General features: G+C 39.1%; 1 protein-coding gene across 1 annotated transcript in view; it reads left to right on the forward strand.

The window, feature by feature from the left end:
* The window catches only part of fgd5a (FYVE, RhoGEF and PH domain containing 5a), a 32,710-nt gene extending 14,056 nt beyond the window's left edge, over nucleotides 1-18,654 (forward strand). Inside the window, exons 6-21 of the mRNA XM_072451643.1 lie at nucleotides 3,404-3,555; nucleotides 3,714-3,870; nucleotides 9,365-9,464; nucleotides 10,485-10,535; nucleotides 10,723-10,781; nucleotides 11,364-11,435; nucleotides 12,084-12,152; nucleotides 15,309-15,392; nucleotides 15,506-15,585; nucleotides 15,657-15,753; nucleotides 15,837-15,974; nucleotides 16,117-16,219; nucleotides 16,310-16,446; nucleotides 16,896-17,024; nucleotides 17,304-17,458; nucleotides 17,734-18,654. Coding sequence (XP_072307744.1) covers nucleotides 3,404-3,555; nucleotides 3,714-3,870; nucleotides 9,365-9,464; nucleotides 10,485-10,535; nucleotides 10,723-10,781; nucleotides 11,364-11,435; nucleotides 12,084-12,152; nucleotides 15,309-15,392; nucleotides 15,506-15,585; nucleotides 15,657-15,753; nucleotides 15,837-15,974; nucleotides 16,117-16,219; nucleotides 16,310-16,446; nucleotides 16,896-17,024; nucleotides 17,304-17,458; nucleotides 17,734-17,770 — 1,620 coding nt within the window. The 3' untranslated portion in view covers nucleotides 17,771-18,654. The remainder of the gene's footprint in view (nucleotides 1-3,403; nucleotides 3,556-3,713; nucleotides 3,871-9,364; nucleotides 9,465-10,484; nucleotides 10,536-10,722; nucleotides 10,782-11,363; nucleotides 11,436-12,083; nucleotides 12,153-15,308; nucleotides 15,393-15,505; nucleotides 15,586-15,656; nucleotides 15,754-15,836; nucleotides 15,975-16,116; nucleotides 16,220-16,309; nucleotides 16,447-16,895; nucleotides 17,025-17,303; nucleotides 17,459-17,733) is intronic.
* Nucleotides 18,655-23,144: the final 4,490 nt, after the last annotated feature.

Genomic DNA, 23,144 nt, shown 5'->3' on the forward strand with positions numbered 1-23,144 from the left:
TTATGTGTGCCCTCCGAACATGATTTATGAAGGCCTGCTGTGGCTACAAAAGAACACTCTATATTTAATGTGCAATTTGGATCCATTAAAAATCAACTAATGCAAATATTATTCAGCAGTCTCAATCACAAATCTTATCAGGTTAATTATCAGAATAAACTGCTGCATAAAGCACACAGGACTGGGCCACTCTCCTGCCTATCAGTGACATCCAGTCTGAACCTGACTGTTCTTTGTGTAAATGATGTGTTTTCACAACTTTACAGCTCTGTCCCCTTGGCCTGCTCAGTTCTGAGGCGTGTTTCTACACTGCCTAATTAAATCCTGTTCCCACCTCAGAAGGTGACATAGATCTTCACACAGTTGCATAATTCATAAGCACACTTGGCTGGTGTTATATTACATTTTTCTGTACATTTTCAGGCAGACGCATGTCATATGTTTAGAAAAATCAGTTGGACTTGCTACAAACAACAAAGTAAGGAGAAGCTCAATGCAAATCCTTCTATTTCTCCTTCTACTAAAGTCATAATGTCAAATCCAGGATCTTCTGTCCACAGTTCAACTCAAACAAACAATACTCATTCTTTATTTGCTTACTGAAGTAACAAAAACATAGCTGAGATTGCTTTGTTTCCACACCAAGCAATTATTCTGTGATCAGGAACAAACCCCCATTTGTAGGTGCTGAAATGAGAGTTGTGAGTTTGGGTATCTGAGGTACAACAACGAACACTCAAATCTGTGATCCATAACTTGTGTGATCATCAGGCTTCTCGCTGTCCAATGTATTTAGAGACATACAGTCTACTTTTATTTACTTGCAACTCAAACTGTGGGATTATTTTCAGTTGAAGAGACTGTAATCCATGACATAAATTTTGCAGGTTTGTGGACTCAATCCCTGACAAATATTATTAAGGTTGAACATTTCTGGATTTCTATTTTGGATATTTTTTTCTGCTAAAAAACAGTAATCTCTTAGAGTTACATCGGCCCTTTGCCACATCTGAGAATAACTCTATCTATTGAGATTATGCACCTACATTCTTTTATATGAAAAAGCTCCTCCACATTCCAACTGAGTGACTTATTTGCATTTCAGTCAATCTTTTGTCCGTTGAGCTTTTGTTTAGCTCAAATTAACTTTACTGGGCACGACACTACGGCCGGCTGCACATGGAGCCAGGAATGTGTGCTGCCACCTTAACCACTCCACCACCGGGAATCACGCTCTTTCATAAGTCAATTGTGTTTTGCGCTATTATAGGAGAAAATGACTCTCTAACCCGACACCTGCATAACCTCTATTCTAAAGAGACTTTGCCCTTCTGGAATCTACATTATAAGACATGCATTATTAATAACCTTTATTATCATTATCATAAACATATATTTTTTTCATTTCTGCACACTTTGTGGATTGGCCTCCTTTACAAACATAGATTGGTGTTAAGTGAGAGATCCACAGGAGCTATTGTCCCATTGTTTGATAAGGAATAACAAGAATACAAAGAATTTCCAGCCCCTATGTCCACATCGGAAGGGAGGCAGTTCTCCTCTTTATAACAAACAGCTCCAACACACGAGCCTCGGCAAACTATCCCTTCTTGTTCTTCTTGTTTGCCACCTGTGACCTTTGAATGGATTGTATCTTTTGAGTTATGACCAAGCATGACTGGCTGCTCAACCAACTGCTTAATGCCCCCGCCTGACTTCATGTGACGAAAAGAGAGGATGAGGTAAAGTGGACCAGTGATCCTCTTTCCCTGTAGTGTGTATTGGCCAACTAAAATGGTCTGCGTGGCCTGTACGTGATGAATGCTGGCTCCCATCGGGTCGATCGTGGTCTATGATGAACGGCGAGGACTGAACTGACCACCGTTGCCACATTATGTCGTAAACTCCAGGGAAGCTTCTCTTTGTTTTATCGCTAAGCTTGACTTACAGACAGAAAAGACTGTTTCCAACACTTATCCTGTACAGACAGACGCTTTATATGGTTTTAGCAGTGTGTTTATTTTCTATGTACCGTATGTCTTTATTTGCTGTGTAAACATTTGGGCATAAAAATCTGAAAAATGTATAGCGGCAGGTTTAAACACCTTAAATTTGTTGACATATTATATACAAAAAAACAGATCTTTCTGAATTTTTGCTTACTTTTTTTGGAGTTACTACTATAAATCACCCTTGAAATCAACAAATGATTCTGTAAGATCCATCAATGATAAAATGTGGTGTGTGTAGGTGCTACTTTAGGGCTGATCTTTACATTCCTATGGGAGAAAAATGGCATTTTGAAAAAATTACCTTCAATGTTACAATGTCCCATATAAATCTATGGATGCAAGTTGAATAAAGTCATTATATATATAGACATACATATTTGTGTTCAGATTGGACCATTTTTTCAAAACAACATGAAATCTTAAATGTTGAGAGAGCAAAGTGACCTGAAAAAAGTATGGCCTGCAGTAAAACATGAATACTTAATACATGATAATAATGAAAATAATACTAAACCAAAATACACACATACATTTTTCCATACCCATGCAGACAACAACTCTAATTAATTCCAGTCAAGATTATGTTTTGGTTAAGATCATGAATACTTGTATTGCAGTATGTTGCCACCTGTGCATACAAGGCAGTATTGTGTCATTGAGCTTCAAGGTCATTATTCAACAACACCTGGTGCGTGTGTCATGTGCCACCAGTGCCGCCTTTCCTGAAAGCCTGGACAGATCTCTGTGTGAGGAGGTTCTGAGGGTGCATGCTTGGGGGGTGACCAAGGGAGGAGGGAGGATGTTTAGGAGCGTCTGACCTTCCTTCCTCCCATTTTTCTCTCTGTACATTCCTTGCCTCCAATAGCTTTCGTTCCTGAAGCTCTTTCTTCTCCATTCCTCTTCATTTTTTTGTTTTCACTTCAGCAGGCTGTTTGGAGACTCAAGTCAACTGTGGCCTTACATTTTAAGTATAGTCTTTGTAATCGAAATCCCATGTAACCAGTGTTTAACCTTTTGTGTGTACTTCAAGCAGGCTTTGTTAATACTAAGTATGTACCCTTTATATGTTGCTTGAGTACTTTTCCTCTAGCTCTTCCCCTAAACCTTTTGATATAATTCCAATTATTATTAAGTCTCACTTCATGGCAAATATCAAAGAATGCTTGGTTTCATTGACTGGGTCATATCTGACTCCCATTCAGTTTTATACTATGCTCAATGCAAATGTTTAAACACCAGTGGGATTTTATTTATAGCTTCTACACTACTTTGATTGCTGTGGATGCTTAATGGCTATTACTATTTATGAATTAGCAATGCCCCATTACAAGCAAACTACATTTATTATGACATACATTTTAGATAAGCTTGTAACATACATTTTTGTGTAGGACTTCAGAGCTGCAGTAGCAGTGGCAGTGGTGGAGGAGGGTGAGCCTGTGCTGGATGACCAGAGACTGGGGGAGATACTGGGAGTGCTGCCTCAGGTCTATAACCTCCACAAAAGCTTCTTGTCAGAGCTGGAGGAGCGCATTAGTCAGTGGTAAGAGACACAAAACACTGTAACACAAAAAGCTAAGCCAGTCTTCTATGAAATAGAATTTCATCTGAATTTTTCTCTGTCAAGGATTTAGTAAGAATGTAGATTTTAGAACATTATTCCATGTTTTGAGACCTTCATCTAAACCCATGTGTTTGCAGGGATGAGAGTCCCCGCATGGTGGATGTGATTTTGTCTCGTGGTGAGGACTTCAGAGTGTTTGACACCTACATCTCTGAGTACGACAGAAGCATGTTCCTTCTGGAGGAGAGCTGCAAAAACAGCCCGGCCTTCGCCAACATCGTCAAGGTGTTTGAGGTAATGCATACTCATTTTACTGTAGTTTCTAAACTGTTTGTCTTATGTACAGATAAAATCACAATTCAAACCAAAGGTCACAGATGTCTTAGCATTTAGCTTTGAGTGAGTTCAAATATTAGGAATCACTTGCATTATCATTTCTTAATTTTGTCTGATCACTATATACTTTAAACTGTGAGTTGGCTGTGAAGATAAACCCTGTTTTTGACTAACTAGCACTCACCTCCGATTTTGTCACCCAGCATCCGTGGGAGACAATGGCCTTTGTAAAGCCACTCTATCTTATTCCTCTCCATGGGACTGACCTTTCCACTGTCATGTTCGCATACTTTATACCCACTCCAAAGCAAAGTACTCATTCTTTGTCTGGGTCCCTTTTGCCCAATCCCCTCTGGAGAGCTGAATCCGTGCACAGATATCCATTTATTCTGTTTTAGGTCTAATATATTCGGTCACACAAACTCTTCTTAATCACCAGCTAATTATCTCAGGCCAAATACACCTTGTCTAAGCCAGTTTAGACATCACCCCATCAACTATAGCGCTGATAACGAAAGCCAATATGAACAAAGCGGTCGTCCAATAGATTTCTCATTTCCCGCCTCTTATGTGCACTATTGATTACGCATTCTGAGAATCAAAACCGCTGCGAAGCATTCGGATCACTGTGACTGCAACTAGTAATATAGCCATCATGCGACAGTAATTGCATAACATTGTCAAACCAAATGTATAACGTGGCATTACATCTATCATCAGTTGCTGGCTGTAATCTGATTACTGTGAGTGGCTGACACAGTGGTTCCAGGCGTTTCTGGTTTGATAAGAAAAGCGAATGGACAAGGCACCAACTGTGTGCGCTCATGAATATGCAGCAGCAGCTGCCCCGTTCCACCCTATAAAGAAAGAAAAAAACTTCAAAAAATCTATACTTTTAATCTGCAATTTATAACATTTTAGAAGTATGTAGTGGTGTGATATTTGAAAGGGTTGTGCGGGTGTATTTACAGGATAGTTTGAAAAGAGCAAATTGTCCTCTAAGTGAAGTTAATAGCATTTTCTTGCCTCGATTCATACATTTTTAACTGCCTTTGCCATAAAACAGTCTATTTGCAATAAGAATGCATTAAGGACTAAATGTGCAGAGCTGAAGCCTACGTTGTGCATTAGGTCCTTCCAAGGGTCCTATCCACACCATGATTGTTTGTTGCGACTTATTGTGAGTGATGCGTGATCTCAGTGTGTGTGACCCCTGCTGTAATGAGGCAGAGGGTCAGGGCAGAGGTCATAGAGAGAGGGTCAGGGTCAGGGCAGAGGTCATAGGAGACGAGGTGTTTTATCCCAGGAGATTCTCCGCTCACCTTTGCACCTGCAGGTTGTAAGAGCGTGTTTCTTTAGTGAACCTGAATTTACACAACATTGTTTTGTTGCTTTGTTTGAAGTTAAAGGTGCACATGTAACTTTTCTGGTGGGGGGGTTCATCATCTGCTTGTCTCCGTGGAAATGTATGGGAATTTATTCAATTGTAAGTGTTTTTACAGTCCAATAATTCTAGAAACATGTGTTCTTACTGTGAGCAGAGTCACCTCTTCACAGATCTGACCTGACTTGTCTCCATAGAGATACGTTTGATGCCCTACTGTGGAACATTCCAGGCAAAGCGATACAAGCAGGCGGTTCATGATGCGGGGGTCCTGTCCAGAGAAGCCTTGAGGCCAGATAATCATTGGGGGGGAGGAGTTGAAGTGTCTTTCAAATATAATTATGATATTAGTAGTCATTGTCAACTAGTCAGCAATTTATTTTTTGATCATTTTATTTGTCAAACAATTATTTCGATTGTACAGTAAAGGTCGGTGTTATCCCTCATACACCCGCACAACCCTAGAATGTCAAATATCACACCACTGCATACTTCTAAAACGTTATAAACTGCACATTAAAAGTATTCCTACTACTCCCCACAGCTGCTGCTCTTCCTGGTCTTTCGCCACGAGCCAGTCCTAGTCCGGCAATAAGTGGTTGTAATCTTGTTGTGGATGTGTCCGTGACAGTGATGAAGTGGCCGCGGACCGTGATCAGATCAGCTCTAGCCCCTTACAATAATAACACCTCCTCCCACCGCAGCCACTCACTCCTTCACCACACCATCGACAACACTGGTCTTATTTTCAAGTCTATTAGAATCCTATTAACACCTTTAACGACCGATGTGAATGCCGGTTATGTCAGGGCACGTCGTTATACTGATTCTAGTTATTTGCAGTGATGGGACTTTCAGCTCTTCGTGGCTCTTCGGCTTCGTTCATTTCAAAGACTTTCAAAGGACTGGGTTATTTTATTTGTTTCATTTACCTTTAGTAGCTAGTCCTAGTAGTCGTATTACTAGTGCAAGACGATGAGGCCTGCAATTTTGATCATAATAGGCTATAAAACAATATAATTGACAATATAATTGTTAGACCAAAAACTTAGGGGTTGTATCTGATATTGTCCCCATGTAATAAGGCAAGGAGAGGCAGGTTTATTAGTAGAGCACAATACTACATATCTCAAAGTGCTTCACACAAATTCCTGGTTCTAATCTAGTAATAAAGTAAAATATGTTTTGCCCCAGCACAGACGTAATGTAAAAACAGTGCACTGTTTGCATCAATTTATAGAATTTGGATCTGCTACAAACCAGGAAGTGCGCTGTTAGCGTGCTAATGTTGGCTAATGCTCTGAGCGCTGAAATTGTGAAAAACACATATTAACTCATCACGATGAATGTGGATGCTCGGAATGCATTAGGTTAGTGACTGTAAACAGTTCCCTTTGTTTTTAAGATAACGGTGGCGTATATATACACCGTATTTTCCGGACTGTAAGTCGCACCTTTTTTCATAGTTTCGGCCGAGGTGTGACTTATTTATACTTGTATACTTTCTATATTTATACTTATATGTGATATTATTTGTTATTTTCACACTTGCAACCACATTTCATACTCCAGTGCAATTTATATATATGCTTTGCAATTAGCTGCAATCTCTGTTTTTCTCCCTTTGCAGCTGTGAGGAACTTCAGCTACTGTGTACTCGGAATTATATGGCAATATCCGAAATTTCATATTGGCCCGAATGCAAATCACAATATGATCATGAACAATATGCCCAGCTCTACTAATTTCATCTAAAATCCAAACTTAAAGGGTGACCCGATTTCCCCTTTGAACAATCACGTAATATATTTTAGTCCAAATTATCTTCATTTGTCATGCTGCTTTTTTGCTGACACTTTATCAAAATCAAATTGTGTCCAAATTTAAAAAAAAGAAAGCACAAAAAAAGTTGTGCTTTTCATTAATAAGATCCATTTCAAACCCTTCAAGAGATTAAATTGGGTCATGACCATCACATCACTATTATTAAATCCCTACACAAGGCTTATTATGCCAGTTTACATTGATATTCATGCCATGGTGTTTGCATGCCATCCCGGTGCGCGCGGCCCAAGAGGAGTCGACAGGGAATGATGGAGGGAAGAGCGCAGAGGAGTGACTTCCTTGTCAAGGTAGCCGGGCAATGAGGCAGGCACAAGCTAATTAGACAGGCAGTCTCCTTTGCAACTCCCCAATTAGATCAGTTGCGCGCACACAGGCAGCAAATCAACTGGCCACGACGACACGGGCCGGAGTGAGAGCGTTTGCTGCTGTTTGGTGTGTTTTTGTGTTTATTTTATCGCCAACAATTCTCGCCTCTCACTTCGTTTGGCTCGCGCATCTCCGCACACCACATGGAATATTAGCATCTCTGGCACAAAGCCCCAGAAAGCTGCTCGTGCTGAACAAGTGTCAATTGCACGGAAATTCACAGGCGACCCCTAAGACGTTTGCAAGCCAAGATAGTTTAATAACGAAGCGCTGGCAGCGAGGACAATTGTACGCAATGCGCCACGCGAAGTTTATTGTACAAAAGAGAAAGTGAAGGCGTAAAGAGAAAAGCACTGGTTAATCATAGCAGCAGCTTATAACTAATATAACTGGGAATATTGAGATTGTATTTATGGATCACATCAAACAGGGCTGCAGTGGAAACAGATTGACTAAATGTGTTGCACAGATAGTTGTCCATATGCATCCTTCTTTTGACTTTAAGATGAATAAAATAAATAACACAACCTCTAATGTTTACTTGACTGAAAACTGACTTTATAGTTCTCACTGTTTTAATTTTCAACCATTTCGGGCAACTTTTATCCGGATACTGAAGTGAAAGGATAAGTGCTTTGTTTAGTCCTATTTTTAAGCCTGGGCCCATTATTATCATTCATTCATGATATATTGTTATTTGCTTTTGGGGGAATAAATTATTTGAAATATTATGCTTTAATTGCAAATACTAACGTTTAGAAACACATTAACACTGACTAAGAATGACTTGAAAAAGCTGTGGATTGGTGGCTATGACTTGTCCTCAAACGTCAACGAGCAAATATTTTAGATACCACCGTCAAGTATTTGATCAAGTGTTAATTATATCATCAAGTATATTGTTATTGCAGATTTGATCTTTTATCATGATAAAAAATTAAGGCCAGATCGTGCTGCCCTGCCCAGTCTGAGATGAGTTCTCAATTAAGTACAAAGACTACTGAAATTACTATAAATTGCTGTGGAATGAGATTTTAAAAACGATTGATGAAACTTTATGAAATTTATTATGTTAGGCTTGTTACCCAGATGAAAATAATTGTCTGGGTTTTCTCTTCTCTCACAGCCTTAATCCTATCCGTGTGTGGGGGGGTTGTCGTACATAAGACAAGCACCGTGTTCCCCGCAGGGTGTTGTCTGTGCTGCTCTAATGAAGGACACTTTTATGGGATTAGAGAGACCTTCTGTGTGCAAAGGTCCAGTGAGCTTTTGCACTTTCCGGGTACTAAATAGCCTCAATCACGTTCTAAAGCATCTAACCTCAAGTGAAACTGTATAGTATATTATAATAAAGTATATTATTGTCATATTTCGAGTCGTCAGAATGGAAATATTGTTGTTTATTGACCTGCTCGAAGCTGTTATGAGTTTGTCTTGTTTAAAAAATGTGATAGATTACCGGTGATGTGTGCGACACGCCTACATTACAGTCAGTCCCCAGTTTCTTCTTCACCTTGAGGCGTAAAAATCTGCCAAAGACAATTAGATCCAGATTGATTTTCTTGAGGGCTTTTTGATTGGCCCACTCTTTCTATACATTTCACCTACCAATAGATGAATAATGGCGGATAAGCTTCTCTTTGTGCACTCAAAGGTGTGTGAAGGTCAGTGACTCTTCTCTGTGTTCCCGGTTGGCCTTGACTTGAATTGGCTTCTTTAGACTGGTTGATGATACTTGCTGCTGTAGGTGTTTGACTTGGGTTACAAAGCCACGTGGAGAAGGATCTGTATCATACGCTGCAAAAGTATCCACACTTAAACTGATTACTTCATGTTGTATGCTGTCCCTACTTACAGAGAGGAGGAGCCGAGGAAGCCGAGGAAGCCGAGGTCCCTCTGAAACACCAGCTGCTGCAGGTTATAGTGAGGGTGCTTCAGTATCGCATGCTTCTGACAGGTAATCATGATAAAATAAAATAAAAACTTTTAAAAATACTAAATAAGTTAAGGACAAAAGATGTGTAAAAAGTATCGCACTATAATGAAAACACCGTAAATTTTATCTAAAATGGCTAGTAATAGAAACAGGTCCATTAACTTCCTATTCTAGACTGCAGAACTGATAAGCCCCGCCTCTTCATAGTGAAATTTGACCATAACAAACAGCAGCTTGTTTTATACTTAATTAATAGTAGCTATATGAGATTTTATAACTCCACATGTATTACTCAGTTTGTTTTTTGTTTTTTTTGTTTTTCAAATAATCACAAGTACAGGGATGTGGGCGGGGATAAGGGGTAGGTGAAAACAGGAATTTTCTGAGCACACAAGCCTCATTGACAGGACAATTCAGGATTACTCAAACATGCATGAATTAATCAAAATACAACTTTGACTAAACTGATGATGAAGAAACACCATTGTAACGAGGTTAAAAGTGCATTTAAGTTGACTTTGCATCATACCTCTCCTTTAAAGCAATTAAATCCTGGCGGCCATTCGCATCATATCCTCGTACGTAGTGCTTAATTTGTATATTTACTGAGACATTTTGGGCTGGAGACATGAGTTGGGCGAAAGGGCAAATACGGTTGCCAGTTCGCTCTCGTTACACTCCATTATATTCTCATTCTCAGATCCTTCATCCTTAAAAAAGCAAAAGATAGCATAATACATTTTGTCTGGTAAACAAACTGACAAGAAAATGATTTACGACTGACCAGGCAAGAAAACGCTACTCCAAACGATGGATCAAATAAAGCACCACCCTTAAATATTCAAATTTATTTAGTGGGGACAGATATAATGAACATGTAAAGTAATTTTAATACACGTGTTGGAATATGTTTTACTAGGAAATTTTATGTTACAGTACAATTACAATATAAAATGGTAATGAAAAATGTGTTTACTATGCATTCAATTTGCTATTTCTGAGTTATAATGAGACATGTATATATTTTGTTGTTGTTTATAGATTATCTAAACAACCTTTCTCCTGACTCAAAAGAATATGAAGACACTCAAGGTAAGCTGTCAAAAACACTGTATGACATTTTTCAAGGTAAAAGTAAGATCTTCCTCATTCTTTCTTCATCGCACGAGCTGCAGACGCTTTCTTCGGGCTCCGAGGCGCCCTTTGTAAAGCCACAGCGAGTGACTGTGACTTAAGTGTTTGCTTGTGCATAAATTAGTTTCTTCTGTTTGTGCTGCAGCTGCCTTGGTGACCGTGTCTGAGGTGGCCGATCAAGCCAACGACAATCTCAAACAGGGGGTGAGTTTCGACGGATGTCTCCCGCACATTTTTCATTCACCCCTTTTCGAGGCGAGTTCCCATTGTTTAGGCACTGAAGATATAATTTTAGAGTTTCCAAACGAGGCATGTCACCGTCGGACAGCTGAGCCCTGCCTCTCGTCTTGAGAACGAGCGCGGTGAAGGGGGAGCTCTATCCCGCTCCCACTGCGGCCCCCACAGACTGATGATTAACGCATGGGGCGGGGATGAGTCGATGTCATCACACGGTCCCAGGTGTATCATTACAAAGGGAGCACTGTAAGAGTGTGTGTGTTTGCGCAGCTCAGACTCCACTCAAACTACAGCAGCTTGTGGCGATAATGCGCTCACACACTCTTCCCCTCCTTCCTCCCGCCCTCACTCCCCCCCTCTCTCTTCACTTTTGCTCCACATGCCCTGACAACCGCACAGATATCGAAAACACAGCCTCTCCTCTATCTCGGTCGCCCCATTCACTCCCCACTATCGCGACCTTTATCCGGAACCTCCTTTTCATTCACTGGCAAACGGGACACTTTCGATTGTTGTTCTCTGTGCGACCCCTGTGCTCTGTCCCGCCAGGAGAACCTTCTGCGCCTGGTCCATATTGAGTTCAGTGTGAAAGGCAAAAGGGATCTGTTGAAGCCGGGAAGGGTAAGCGACAGTCGTTGTGCTCAATCACGAATGTGGGGATAATGGGTGGAGTCAAACCCTGGTGTCTTTTGTGCATGTTTGAGATGATTCATGTCTAGAATGAAAGGCTGCTGAATGAGTAAAAATCGCAGTTTGAATGGACGTATAGCAAATTACAAATCAAAGTATCATGTAAAATATTTCTTATTCTGCATAAAAACTGCTGTAGTTTAGAGCTTTACTTCTGAAATATAATTTTTTGTCTATTTCAGTCTTTTTGTCAATTCCCCTGGATGCGTTTAGAATGTGAACTGTGAACAGAATTCTATTATTAAAACATAAATCCACCATTGTAATAAATGCGTCGAATTTAGAGACAAAAAATATTTATAATGTACATTTCCCATTATACAGCAATTCTGATTTTTAATGCTATATTTGCTGTTGAGATACATACATACATACGTACATTCAGCTTTCTGACAGATGAAGTGTCATGCTTTCACACAATTATGAACTGTGGAGAGAAGGATTTTAAGCAATAATATTTTATCACATAAGTAAGGAATGCATAGGAATGCATTTAAAAGATATATTCATTGACACAAAGTTTTGGTATTGTTCTACTTTTAATGTTGGGCGGATTCTGACCTTTTTTTTTGTCAATAGATATTTGTCAAGGAAGGAACGCTTATGAAGGTTTCAAGAAAGAGCAGACAGCCACGGCACCTGTTTCTGGTAAAGTCAAGTGTATTTTGATAATTTTGTTCAACTCTCATGAAGATTTAAGGGAAATACGGGAGCGAGCCATTGGAAAGGACTGAACTTGCACTGATTTCTAATTAACACTTTCTAATGTGTGTCATCACATTTTGCATGTTTGAGAAAGCTTTCATCCTGTTTCTGTCAGGGTGCCAGACGGTTTCCTGGCAACCTCGAGGTGATAGTTAACGGAGAATTTGTGAAAATATAAATAACTTCATCAGTCGTTTAGGAAAAGTCAATAATCTTTGCCAAAGGTGCGCGTTTGGTGGGATTGTCCCTGTGCTAAATATTGATCATATGTAAATTTACAATAGTCAAATGGCAGTTTGCGAAGAAAACTAAAAGTTGAAAATTACAGTACGTTCTTAAACAGAATCCCTCGAAGTAAAAAAAGTACAATAATTTTAACATTTTCTTTTTTTTTTTAAAGTATTTTCAGGTATTATTAGTATTTGTCGAATCATAACTATTGTGTAATTCAGATATGAATATTGGCTCTTGCTTATAATATGGTTGCTAGTAAAAAAAACTGTTTTGTAACTTTAATTAATTTATTGACCCGAACATTTCCAGTTTCTAAAACAACGTTTGTGATTTTTTTCTTTTGTTTACATTAGATCTATGTAGACGTTAGCAACATTAGTATAACTGTGCATTTACAACAGCAGAAGCTCAAAGGCAGCGCAGGAGCAGGTGGACAGTAGAGAGCAAATAAAGGTAAAATAACAAATACTATCACTAAAAAGGTGTCGGGTTTATCTTTCACCAAACGCACTGCGCAGGAATTTAAAATATTCTAACTAATTCATAACCTCTACCAATGTCACATCTGCCGCTCATGTCAAACCAGGAAGTACAACCATAAACGTCACCAGAATTGGGGGGGAAAAGGCAACATTTTTAGTTAAATCTATAATCTATAATCTTGTTTACTACGTTTTAGTCACATTCCCTTCGAATTAGAAGATATTGTTCTCCTGTGCGCTGATGTGGTGTAACAGAAAATACCTGCTGTTGCAACTTTGGGCGACAACAAAGATTACACGGATTGTTGAAAACATGAGGGAATGTTGGGTGTGGGTCAGTCTGGGAGGTAGTGGAGGTTGCGAGGGGGCACGCGGCCAAGGTCTCCATCAGGCACCACACCCGTCAGCCTGCAGGGCCGGCCTCTCGCTTTTCTCCTCCCAGGATTTGTTTTCCAGGGCCCCACTTCCTCACAGGATGTTTGGTGTGGGTCAGTGGATGCCGGCTTCCTGTGTATTGGGAGGGGACTGACAGCAAAGTGAAGGCCAGACACCCTGTTGAATGCTGGGTGGAGGTGAAGTGCTCAATGTAAACTGCACCAAAGAAGTGGATTGTTTGTTGCACTTCAGTCGGCACAGGTGTAAACTCAGCGTATAAAGAAGAGTGTATAACGGATTAAGAGATGTTTCAATGTTTTTTTTGTAAGATCTCAATTATGCGCAGAATTTTGGCATTTTTGTAAAAGAGTTGTTGGAGTAAAACTTATCTTGTATAATATTACCTTGTTTCTGTGTGCGTGTTTTTGTTTTAATGATGCGTATTCCTAAATTGCATCTCCTTTTGGAATTTGACACTTTTCTCTCTGTGTTATTGCATACATTTACATGATTGTGCTATATCCGCTTATGTGATTGCTGCTACAATAAACCATAATTATTATATATTTGTAGTTGTTGTTTAGGTGCACGGAGTGGTTTCTGTTTTAGCTTTGTAAGCCTCTGATGATTGGATTCCAGCTGAGCTATAGCTTGAAGGGTTTGCTGGCTGATACTTTGAGGCTATTACAGTTATTTGCTCCTATGGCGTCTTCACTGGGTCAACTATTATTTATGGGCTTTTATAAAAAGACAATCTAAACAGCATTGAAGATGAGCACCTTAGTCTGCCATGTGACAGACAAAGCACATTGCACTTGGTTGTGCTCAGAGTAATAGAAGGTAAAATTAAGATGAGGATGAAGAAGGAAATAAGAAGAATGATAGTGAATGTTCAACGGATAGACTGAAATTGCTTTTTGTGCCATGGGACTGTGGAGGCCTATGCTGAGCAGAGGAGGATCTTACAGAGCATTTGTTTGAATTCAGTGTGGTTTCTGAGGACGGAATCCTGAGTAAATGAATAGCATTGGGTGGAGCAGAATAGCTGTGGTGGCTGCAGTGCAGAGGTTATGGCACAGTTCAGGTTTGCTGTTTTGTCTCCAGTAACACCATGAGGCTGTGATCTGTTAGTGTTGTGGTGGTGAAGGGCCCCGGTCGCACCCAGTTGTGAGGCCTGAGAAGCTCAGAGAACGAGGGAGCTGGACCCGGAGCAGGGTGGAGAATTCCTGGATGCTGTCTTTATGACCCAGCGGATGTTTAGAGCACACACATTAGGTGTGACCAATGATGTCATCTCTTTTGTCTGGGAAGAAAGAAATGCCTCTCATAACACAATAGCTCCTGTGTATGTTTAAAGACTTATAATACTTTTGGTCTGACAAGAAAATAAACATATTTAATGCCTTATTTTGTTCTGTGTAATCATGGGAAATGTCTGGTGCAGTTCACACAAATGTGTGAAAGGAAATCAATGGAGTCAAAGTCAGATTTGACTTTCTCTTTTTCCATCAGACCAATGTCGCCATCTTGTGGAATCTTATATGTGATACTTTCAAAAGCTTGCTTTGCAAGTCCCTATAAAAAAAGTGTTCTTGAAAAAAGTATAGACGCTGGGATGTGCAGTGCTCTTGAGCATGTGTAAAAGAGCAGATCATCTTTGAGCATATGTTGTGCAGTTAATTAAAGCCAGTTTGTTTGGCTTTAATTTATTAATGTTATATTTATCTTGCATGATAAATTATTCCCTGACAGAGAATCGAACCCAGGTCGTGCCGAATCCTAACTACGAGACCACGAAGGGGTTGTTCACTTTTTTGATCTGCTCCTCTGTCACATCTTAATTCTAGTTAGCAACGTGTGACACATAGAGTGTTGTTATAGAATCCTGTTATTTCACACTGTCCATGAGCAACAAAGCTATCAGAGGCTTCTGCCAGCGCCAAGTGACAGGACAGAGGCAGACGGATGAACGTAATGATGAAGATTCTATGTGTTTTCTCTTTCTCAGATGAACGATATAATGCTCTATACGTACCCTCAGCAAGATGGCAAGTACAGACTCAAGAACACTTTGTCGCTTTCAGGAATGAAGGTAAAGAATTTAGAATGTTTTCTTCTGTCAAAGTCATTGTTTGTTTGTTTGTTTGTTTGATTGTTTGTTTGTTGTTTTGGAGTAAATATTATCTTTTGTTGACAAACAAACAGGTTAGTAAACCAGCTCTGGACAATGTGCAGAACTGTCTGAGGATTGAAGTGTCTGACATAACCATAACACTGTCTGCCAGGTAGCTGCAAAAATGACACCTGTTTTCAGAAGATTAATATGAACGTAATACCGACTGAAACTATTTTCCAGCTCCATTGGTGAGAGAGAAGACTGGTTTCATACTCTCAGTCGGGCCATCGCTGATCATGCAGCAGGCCTCTGTACATTTGGTGGACCCTGTAGTGAGGTGAGAAGAAAATTGTATTATTAAAAAGGATGACACAAATAAGAATAAAATATACAATCCTAATTATTTTTAAATGTTTAAAGGCTCGGGAAAAGCTCTGGATGGCTCTGGGAGAAACTGCTCCTGTTTTTGTGCCTGTGTCGCATGTAATGATGTGCATGAACTGTACCTCTGACTTCAGCCTCACGCTGAGAAGACACCACTGCAATGCCTGTGGCAAGGTCAGACACTTGTTCATTTCACCTTCATCTGCAATTTTATCAATGTTTTACTTTACAAATATTGATCTTTCAAACACATTTCCATACATACTATATATTTCTTTACAATACAGTCAATAAAACAGCAGTTTGTAATCTACAGGTGGTATGCCGTGCTTGTTCCCGTAACAGATACCCACTCAAGTACCTCAAGGACCGAATGGCCAAAGTGTGCAACCACTGCTATGCAGAACTCAGGAAAAGAGGTGAACATGGTTTGGTTATTGGTGTTTTTGTTTGTTTTTAAATCAAAGAAAAGCTGCTTCATATACTGTGTGTCTTGGCTTTGTGTGCAGGAGGAAGTGTGTCTGGAGCGTGTGGAAACTCCAGCCCTCGCACTCAGCGGGCCAGTCGTCCACTGTCTGCCGTCTTCCAGAGTCTACAGCCTCCCAGTTTGTGGAAAAGCAGAAAGAGCACAATATCTCTCAACCAGGTGCCTCTTTCTTATATACATGTTTAATTTATTTTTTCAAATTAAGTCAGCTACACTTCAACTTTGTTCTGCTTGGTAAGTGCTGAGTGTGAGCATCAGTTAATAGGTTTAAAACCATTTCACAATTAACTAGTAATCAATCGAACACAACATGACTCTTAATTTTTATAGTTTTGCAATCAACAATAAGCAAGTTTATAGGAGCTCAGTACTAATTACTACATGATCACAACTATGCAGTACAATGAAGCTGTCACCAGGGTGCACTAGCAACGCTTATCGCTCCAGATCCACAGCAGAATACTCATTCCTCCTAACTTAAGGAGGAATGATACATGTACTACATACTACTTCATAACATAATTATACTTGCAGTCATTTGTAAGATTATAAGGATTGTTTTGTGCTTTCCATTCTAAGACATCACTTGTGTGAATCCTGCATTTCAGGTTTCCCTTGGGGCTGAGGGCTCTACTATGAGTGGAAGCCTGCAGCGGAGAAAGAAAAGCAAGAGGAAGTGGAAGCGTCTGTGGTTCCTCCTCAAAGACAAGGTGCTCTACACCTTCACAGCCCGTGAGGTGAGGGGGCACAGAGTCTCCCACACCAGCCCCAGGCTCACACACTCCTCTATGCCGATGGCCATTCTCTCTCTTTACTCCTGATCCTCCAATATGTATGTCTCTCTGTGCCCAATTCATCTCCAGGTCTTATATTTGTTCTCTTGGGCAGGGACTCTCTGTGGTCTCTCTCCTTACTATGACAAGTCCTAGATTGTGGCATGGCTCTCATTTGTATATCAATTGTGTCTTGCATTGCAAATAGAGCATGTGCTAATGTGGGTGCTCTGTCTTCCTCAGGATAAAATGCCTACAGAAAGTCTGCCACTGCAAGGCTTCGCTGTGAAGCTGACTGAACGACCAGATGGAGAGGAAAGCAGCAATGTCTTTCATCTTTACCACAAGAAGACACTGTACTATACATTTAGGGCTGATGATCAGCACACAGCACGCAGGTCAGCAAAACCATTTTTTCCATACATAGTGTTCATATACTTGGTAGGAGCTTATCCCTGTGGGACCTCTGATAGCCATAGTAAAAAAGGCATACAGACTACAGAGGATGTGGGTGTGGGACAGCTGATGTTCTGCGATTAGTTCCTGAAACAATTTCACCACTGGGGTATTCTAAATACCTTTACAATATACTCCTCCTAAGGCTCAAAAGTCCATTGATGTTGTAGTTAGTTATATGCCAATGATGGATTTCTTATGTGCTCTTATTTTTCAGATGGGTCAATGCTATAGAGGAGGCTACAGTTTTATAGCACCTGTCTGTGCTGCCTCAAGAGGACACACCATGTGTCTTCATGTTGTGGCAGAAGAGAGACAATATAAAGCTGTATATAGCTTTTACAGGACGTGTAATCTGGGATTCATCTGTTCTTCTGTACTTTTAGCATCTTTTAAATCATGATTGAAAAAAGTGTGACTGTATCTATATTTAAATCAATTTCTGACGCAGAAAGAAATTATAATCCACCTTGCAAAAAATGTATTAGCAGCTTTAAAGTGAAATTATTTGCAACATTTTTAAGATGTAAAATATAGATGTTGTTTGAAGATTCATATTTTCTAATATACTGCAGCTATTTAAGAAGAAAATGTCATTAATAGTGTTGTCTAGAGTTAACACAATTATTACATTCAACAGGGAATTGTTTTCCTACTCAGTATTTTTAAAGTGCCAAAATAATTAACTGGACTGAGGTTTATTTTAAAGAAGAATAAATGCAGTGCCTGAGATGAAACTACCCATGTTGTTGTTATGTTATCGAAGTACTGTATTCTGGACGAGCAAACTTTAAGTTTATTTCCCATTTAAAACACCAGTCCTATATGTACCATTTATTAATGCTTATAACAAAGAGTGCCACATTTTCTACTGTTTGTGATTGTTGGAACATTTGAGCTGCTCATCTCTCCAGTGTCTTCCCTTTAACTGTAAGGATGTTAAGAAAGCCAGGACTCTGCAAAGACAGACCAGTCAACACGCCTCTTCACTAAAGGCCATTATGAACTCTTTCACTGCATAATGTCTCGAATGAGCGACTCCTAAAAGTGCTATGATAGATTGTACCTCTAGCATATCCTGCACTGTAAATATAAATGTGTATGTATATATGCATATAAATAAACATCTTTCAAAGAGTCTCTGGCTTGATTTTCTTCTCAGTTTCATGCTATTGTAATCAAATACAATGTTCTTATCTATTCCGTTGTGACTGACCAGGTCCCATCAATGGATGAAAGCTCCAAGATGACAATGGGGTGGGTCTTTGGCCCTTTCCCAGACGGGTCATACCCCCTTGCCCAACGCTACAGCATTGAAACACAAGACTGATCGAGTGGAAGAGTTAAGTGCAAGTGAGAGGGGCTTGCTTAGGAAAGGGCCCTTATCTGCAGAAACGCATTTGTTTCAATGTTGTGTGTAACATTTCAGTTTTACTTACACCCTATGTTCACCTAACTGCCCAGAACGTTGTGATTATTCATTTTGAAAAATAAAAACACAAATGGAAATCTGCTGCTAGTTGCGGTGAAATACCACTAGGCGGAGAAGAGGCGGAGTCTGATGTAGTTTTAAATAGGAAGTAACTAATATTGTTTAAACTAGGAAGTAACTAATATTGTTTTAACTAGGAAGTAACTAATATTGTTTTAACTAGGAAGTAACTAATATTGTTTTAAATAGGAAGTAACTATTGTTTTAAATAGGAAGAAGCTGATATTGCAGTTTACATGATCTATGCGTGTTGTAATTAAAAACTAAATAACTAAAAATAATAATAATAATAATAATAATACATCATTTTTAAGAGAATGATTTCTTGAAACATGCCTGTGCTAGAAAAAATAAACTGGAATAACCAGGTCCTTCTGTACAGTATATTCATCTTTCCTCTGTTCCTTCTTCCTTCTTCTTTGGAACATACCACTAGGAGGCACTCTATTCACTTCCCATTAAAAGACAAGGCACAAGGTGTTAAACGTGCTCATTGTCATTTACATTATTGAAGATACAGAACCATAGACAGGTGAACAGGTTCAGGCTCTCTTATGCGTTTTTGAAATCTGCCAAATCCAGTTCATCATGTGGTTCTCAGTTGTGCGTGTTACAGACGTATATGATTTGGTTACACAGGGCAGGGCAAGCAAAACTCTATTGAAAGACAGTGATGGAAAAAGTACCAATACAATCACTGTTAGAATCAGACTGCAGTTACAAACATTCGGTTATCAACAGGATTACAGATAATGAGACACTATTTTTTTTATTAATAGGCCACATAAGCAGAAAAGTATGTGAATGATGCATGTGAGGACCCGAGGGTTACAAAGAGGTTGAGACTATTATCAGTTTGTTTGGAGAATATTATGATGGTTTTAGAGATACAGTAAAAAGAAAATACCTAAATGAGAGAGACAAAACACACACACACATTTTCACAAAGCCTACATTTGAAACATATTTATTTCAGGGCCTATATGTTTGACTAATCACCCTTGTCTCAATAGCTGTGAGCGATTGTAAGTCAGTCAGGACATAAGCAGAGCAGAAGATTGGGGTTGCTCTAATTAAACCATCCCATGAGCAGGCAATGACCTGATATGTTTCTGAAGCAAGTTAAGCAACAGAAAGGGAAGGAGAAGTGCGAAATGCATCAAAATCTGAGGAAGCTGCCATTTCCTTTTAACCCCACACTGCATGCATTTTGACACTGCATTCAGAGCAGAACAACCATCACTTTAATGTAAACTGCAATGACAATCGATGAAAATGGTCCTCAAAATCTCCTCTCCGATAAGACCTGTACTTATGCCATCATGGGAAGTATTTATGATTATAATAATAAAACGTTGGAAAGCCAATAGACTACAATAGACTGGAGACAATGCATTATCTCTGAAAAGTGGGCATGCCCCGCTTTCCCCCCTTATCCGATAACAATGTGTGGGGGGAATCTAGTGAAACAGTTGCCTTTTACTTTAAACAACCCATGACCTCAACATCCTTCTCGTTTCTGACAAGTCTTATGAGGAAAGGTTGTTCTGTGGCAATTACAAGACGTTACAGGACTCACTATAGCAGTCAATCCTATAGTATAAATTCAAACAGTCTAGTCTGAACCGCTTAGAAACCCCTGGGACCCCCTGAGAAGCTTTAGGGCCGCAAAACTGGTGACTCGACTGAGGTTGGAAATCATTGCACTCGGGTATGACTGTGTCAGCACTGGGGTTTATTGGATACTGAGAAATGTGTTAACAGAATGCATAGGTTACTGTGATATAAGCTTGTCATAACAAGAAAGAGCAAAAAAGAAGAAGAATCAACTCTCCAACCTAACCTTGTAGTCTAGAAGCCAGGAAGGGTCCACAGTGGGGCCCAAAAACATTTTATCAAACCAGCAACCTTTTGCTTAAGAGCTACTTCGTCTAGTGACATGAATATCTACAAAAACAATACAGTATTTTCCGGAGTATAAGTCGCACCCAAAAAATGCAAAACAGAGAAGAAAAAATATGCAAGTATGAAAATGACAAATAATATCACATGTAAGTCGCTCCGGAGTATAAGTATAAGTATTTAAGCACAAATATAAGTATAAGTCGCACCCCGGCCAAAACTATGAAAAAAGGTGTGACTTATAGTCCAGAAAATACGGTAGCTATGTCTCTTAGTCTAAAGTCTACCTGCCGATGTTAAAACAAGAGCTTTACTCTCGTCCTTTTCAATGATCATGGATTTTTCCAGTTTTAATGAAAAGTCAAATTGCGGGAAACTGAACAGGAAAGTAGTGTTTTGCTAAATCATGACATTTCCACAACATACATCAAAAGTGTTAAATGACAATTCTCTCTCATCAATAAAGTGGCAAATTATGACCAAATTTCTGCTTTCACATTTTGGGCCACTTTAGATAAGATAGAGTCATGTCCTTTTCAAAATAAGCCTATATCGAGTTCACTTTAATCTCATATTTGTTTCCATTTTTTCCCACCCAAGTTGAACTAAAATAGGAATAAAATGAGAAACAGGTACGATTACTGCGCCACACACAATTCGTTATTTGCATACAATATATACGGAATTGTGTCTGTTCCTGTTACTTTACTTGTACTGCTGTGTCATGCAGGTGCCATGACACAGCAGGTGAAAGGTACTGTCTATTTGAAGGTGGTGGAATTCCCTGTGTGTGTAAAAGGAGAATGTTATGTTTCTCCGGCTCAGATCTGGCCGAACTTGACTGTCGACTCGCACCATTGTTTGCACGGCGACAGTATCAGTGGAAAGGCCAAAGGTCAGGTCAAGATTATCGCATAGGGATTTTACTCAGAGCTATGATGTCATCTGGAAAGTTGTAATGGAGAAAAAAACTGAGAAAATGTTACTGTCACCTGAATGTTCCAAGATACAGAATTGTTTTGATTACAGGTGTTTTTATTGTTCAAAGATCCCTTGAAAAACGTGCATTCTTGTTTAGAACTGGATCACCTCTCCACAGATCTGACCTCGTACTATCAAACCTCCTCTCTCCATCGACAAGTGTAAAGCCATATGTCGTTTAAAGCAGTGCATTTAGCCTTTTACAGTTTGGTTATTTGGTCCCCTGTACGTTGATATTGAAATAAGAATTCAAATGAAACACAACATGCGCGCAGTGGAAAAAGCTGACTAACTCAGAGCAATGACATCACCCAATCTTCGTGTCATTGTGAATGGTTCTTGTAAGCTATTATTATGCGTTTCAAGGGTTAGGTCACGCTTAAAGACAATTGTTGTTTTTATTTTTTTCGTGGTTGCGGTCTGGTGACTCTGAAAGAGATAAGAGCCGTTTTGATATTTTAATATGTAAATGTCAGAGACCGCCTTTTGTTGCGCTTAAATGTGTTGAGGTTTCGAGCAAAATAGATTGTTTTTTGTAAGACCTGTGACGGCTGTTATAGACTTGAGTGAATGTGAATAGGCAAATGATTCCTTATTATATCGCAGACACACCAGATCTGCTTTTGGTCGATCTGCTTTTCTTTTCAGTACGAGCAGTTCAGTTTTGGAACACAATACCATCACATACGCAATGTTAAAACACACATAACTTTTCATGGTAACTTGAGAATCAAACCTGTGACCATAGTTACACCATAATGCTGCTGTTGTGCTGCTGCCTAATGCGTCTGCGTCTAGAGTCACGCTTGTCCCATGTTATTGTTGTGTATTGTTGTTCTCTTGCATATTTCTATACAAGTTTCACTCAGTAATCTGTTTTTACATGGACTCGTAATCTTTTATATTTTTCTGCTAATCCTAATTGTACTGTATGTAATGTAAAATGTATGTTTTGTATGTATTACTGGCATTCTACACCTTGCCTGGGAAACTAGCTAAACTACACCTAATACTGGCACGTTTACAGAAATTTATACAGAAATGAAATTAACGTGCACTGTCCCAGTTCAAATAAATAAAATAAATAAAATAAAATAAATAAAATAAACAAAATAAACAAAATAAATAAAATAAATAAAATAAATAAAATAAATAAAATAAATAAAATAAATAAAATAAATAAAATAAATAAAATAAATAAAATAAATACATTTAAATACATTTAAAAATAAAATACATTTAAAAATAAAAAA

Source organism: Eucyclogobius newberryi, unplaced genomic scaffold, assembly GCF_026437365.1.
Source record: "Eucyclogobius newberryi isolate DKJ021-1_F unplaced genomic scaffold, fEucNew1.0.hap1 SCAF_19, whole genome shotgun sequence".
Lineage (NCBI taxonomy): Eukaryota > Metazoa > Chordata > Actinopteri > Gobiiformes > Gobiidae > Eucyclogobius > Eucyclogobius newberryi.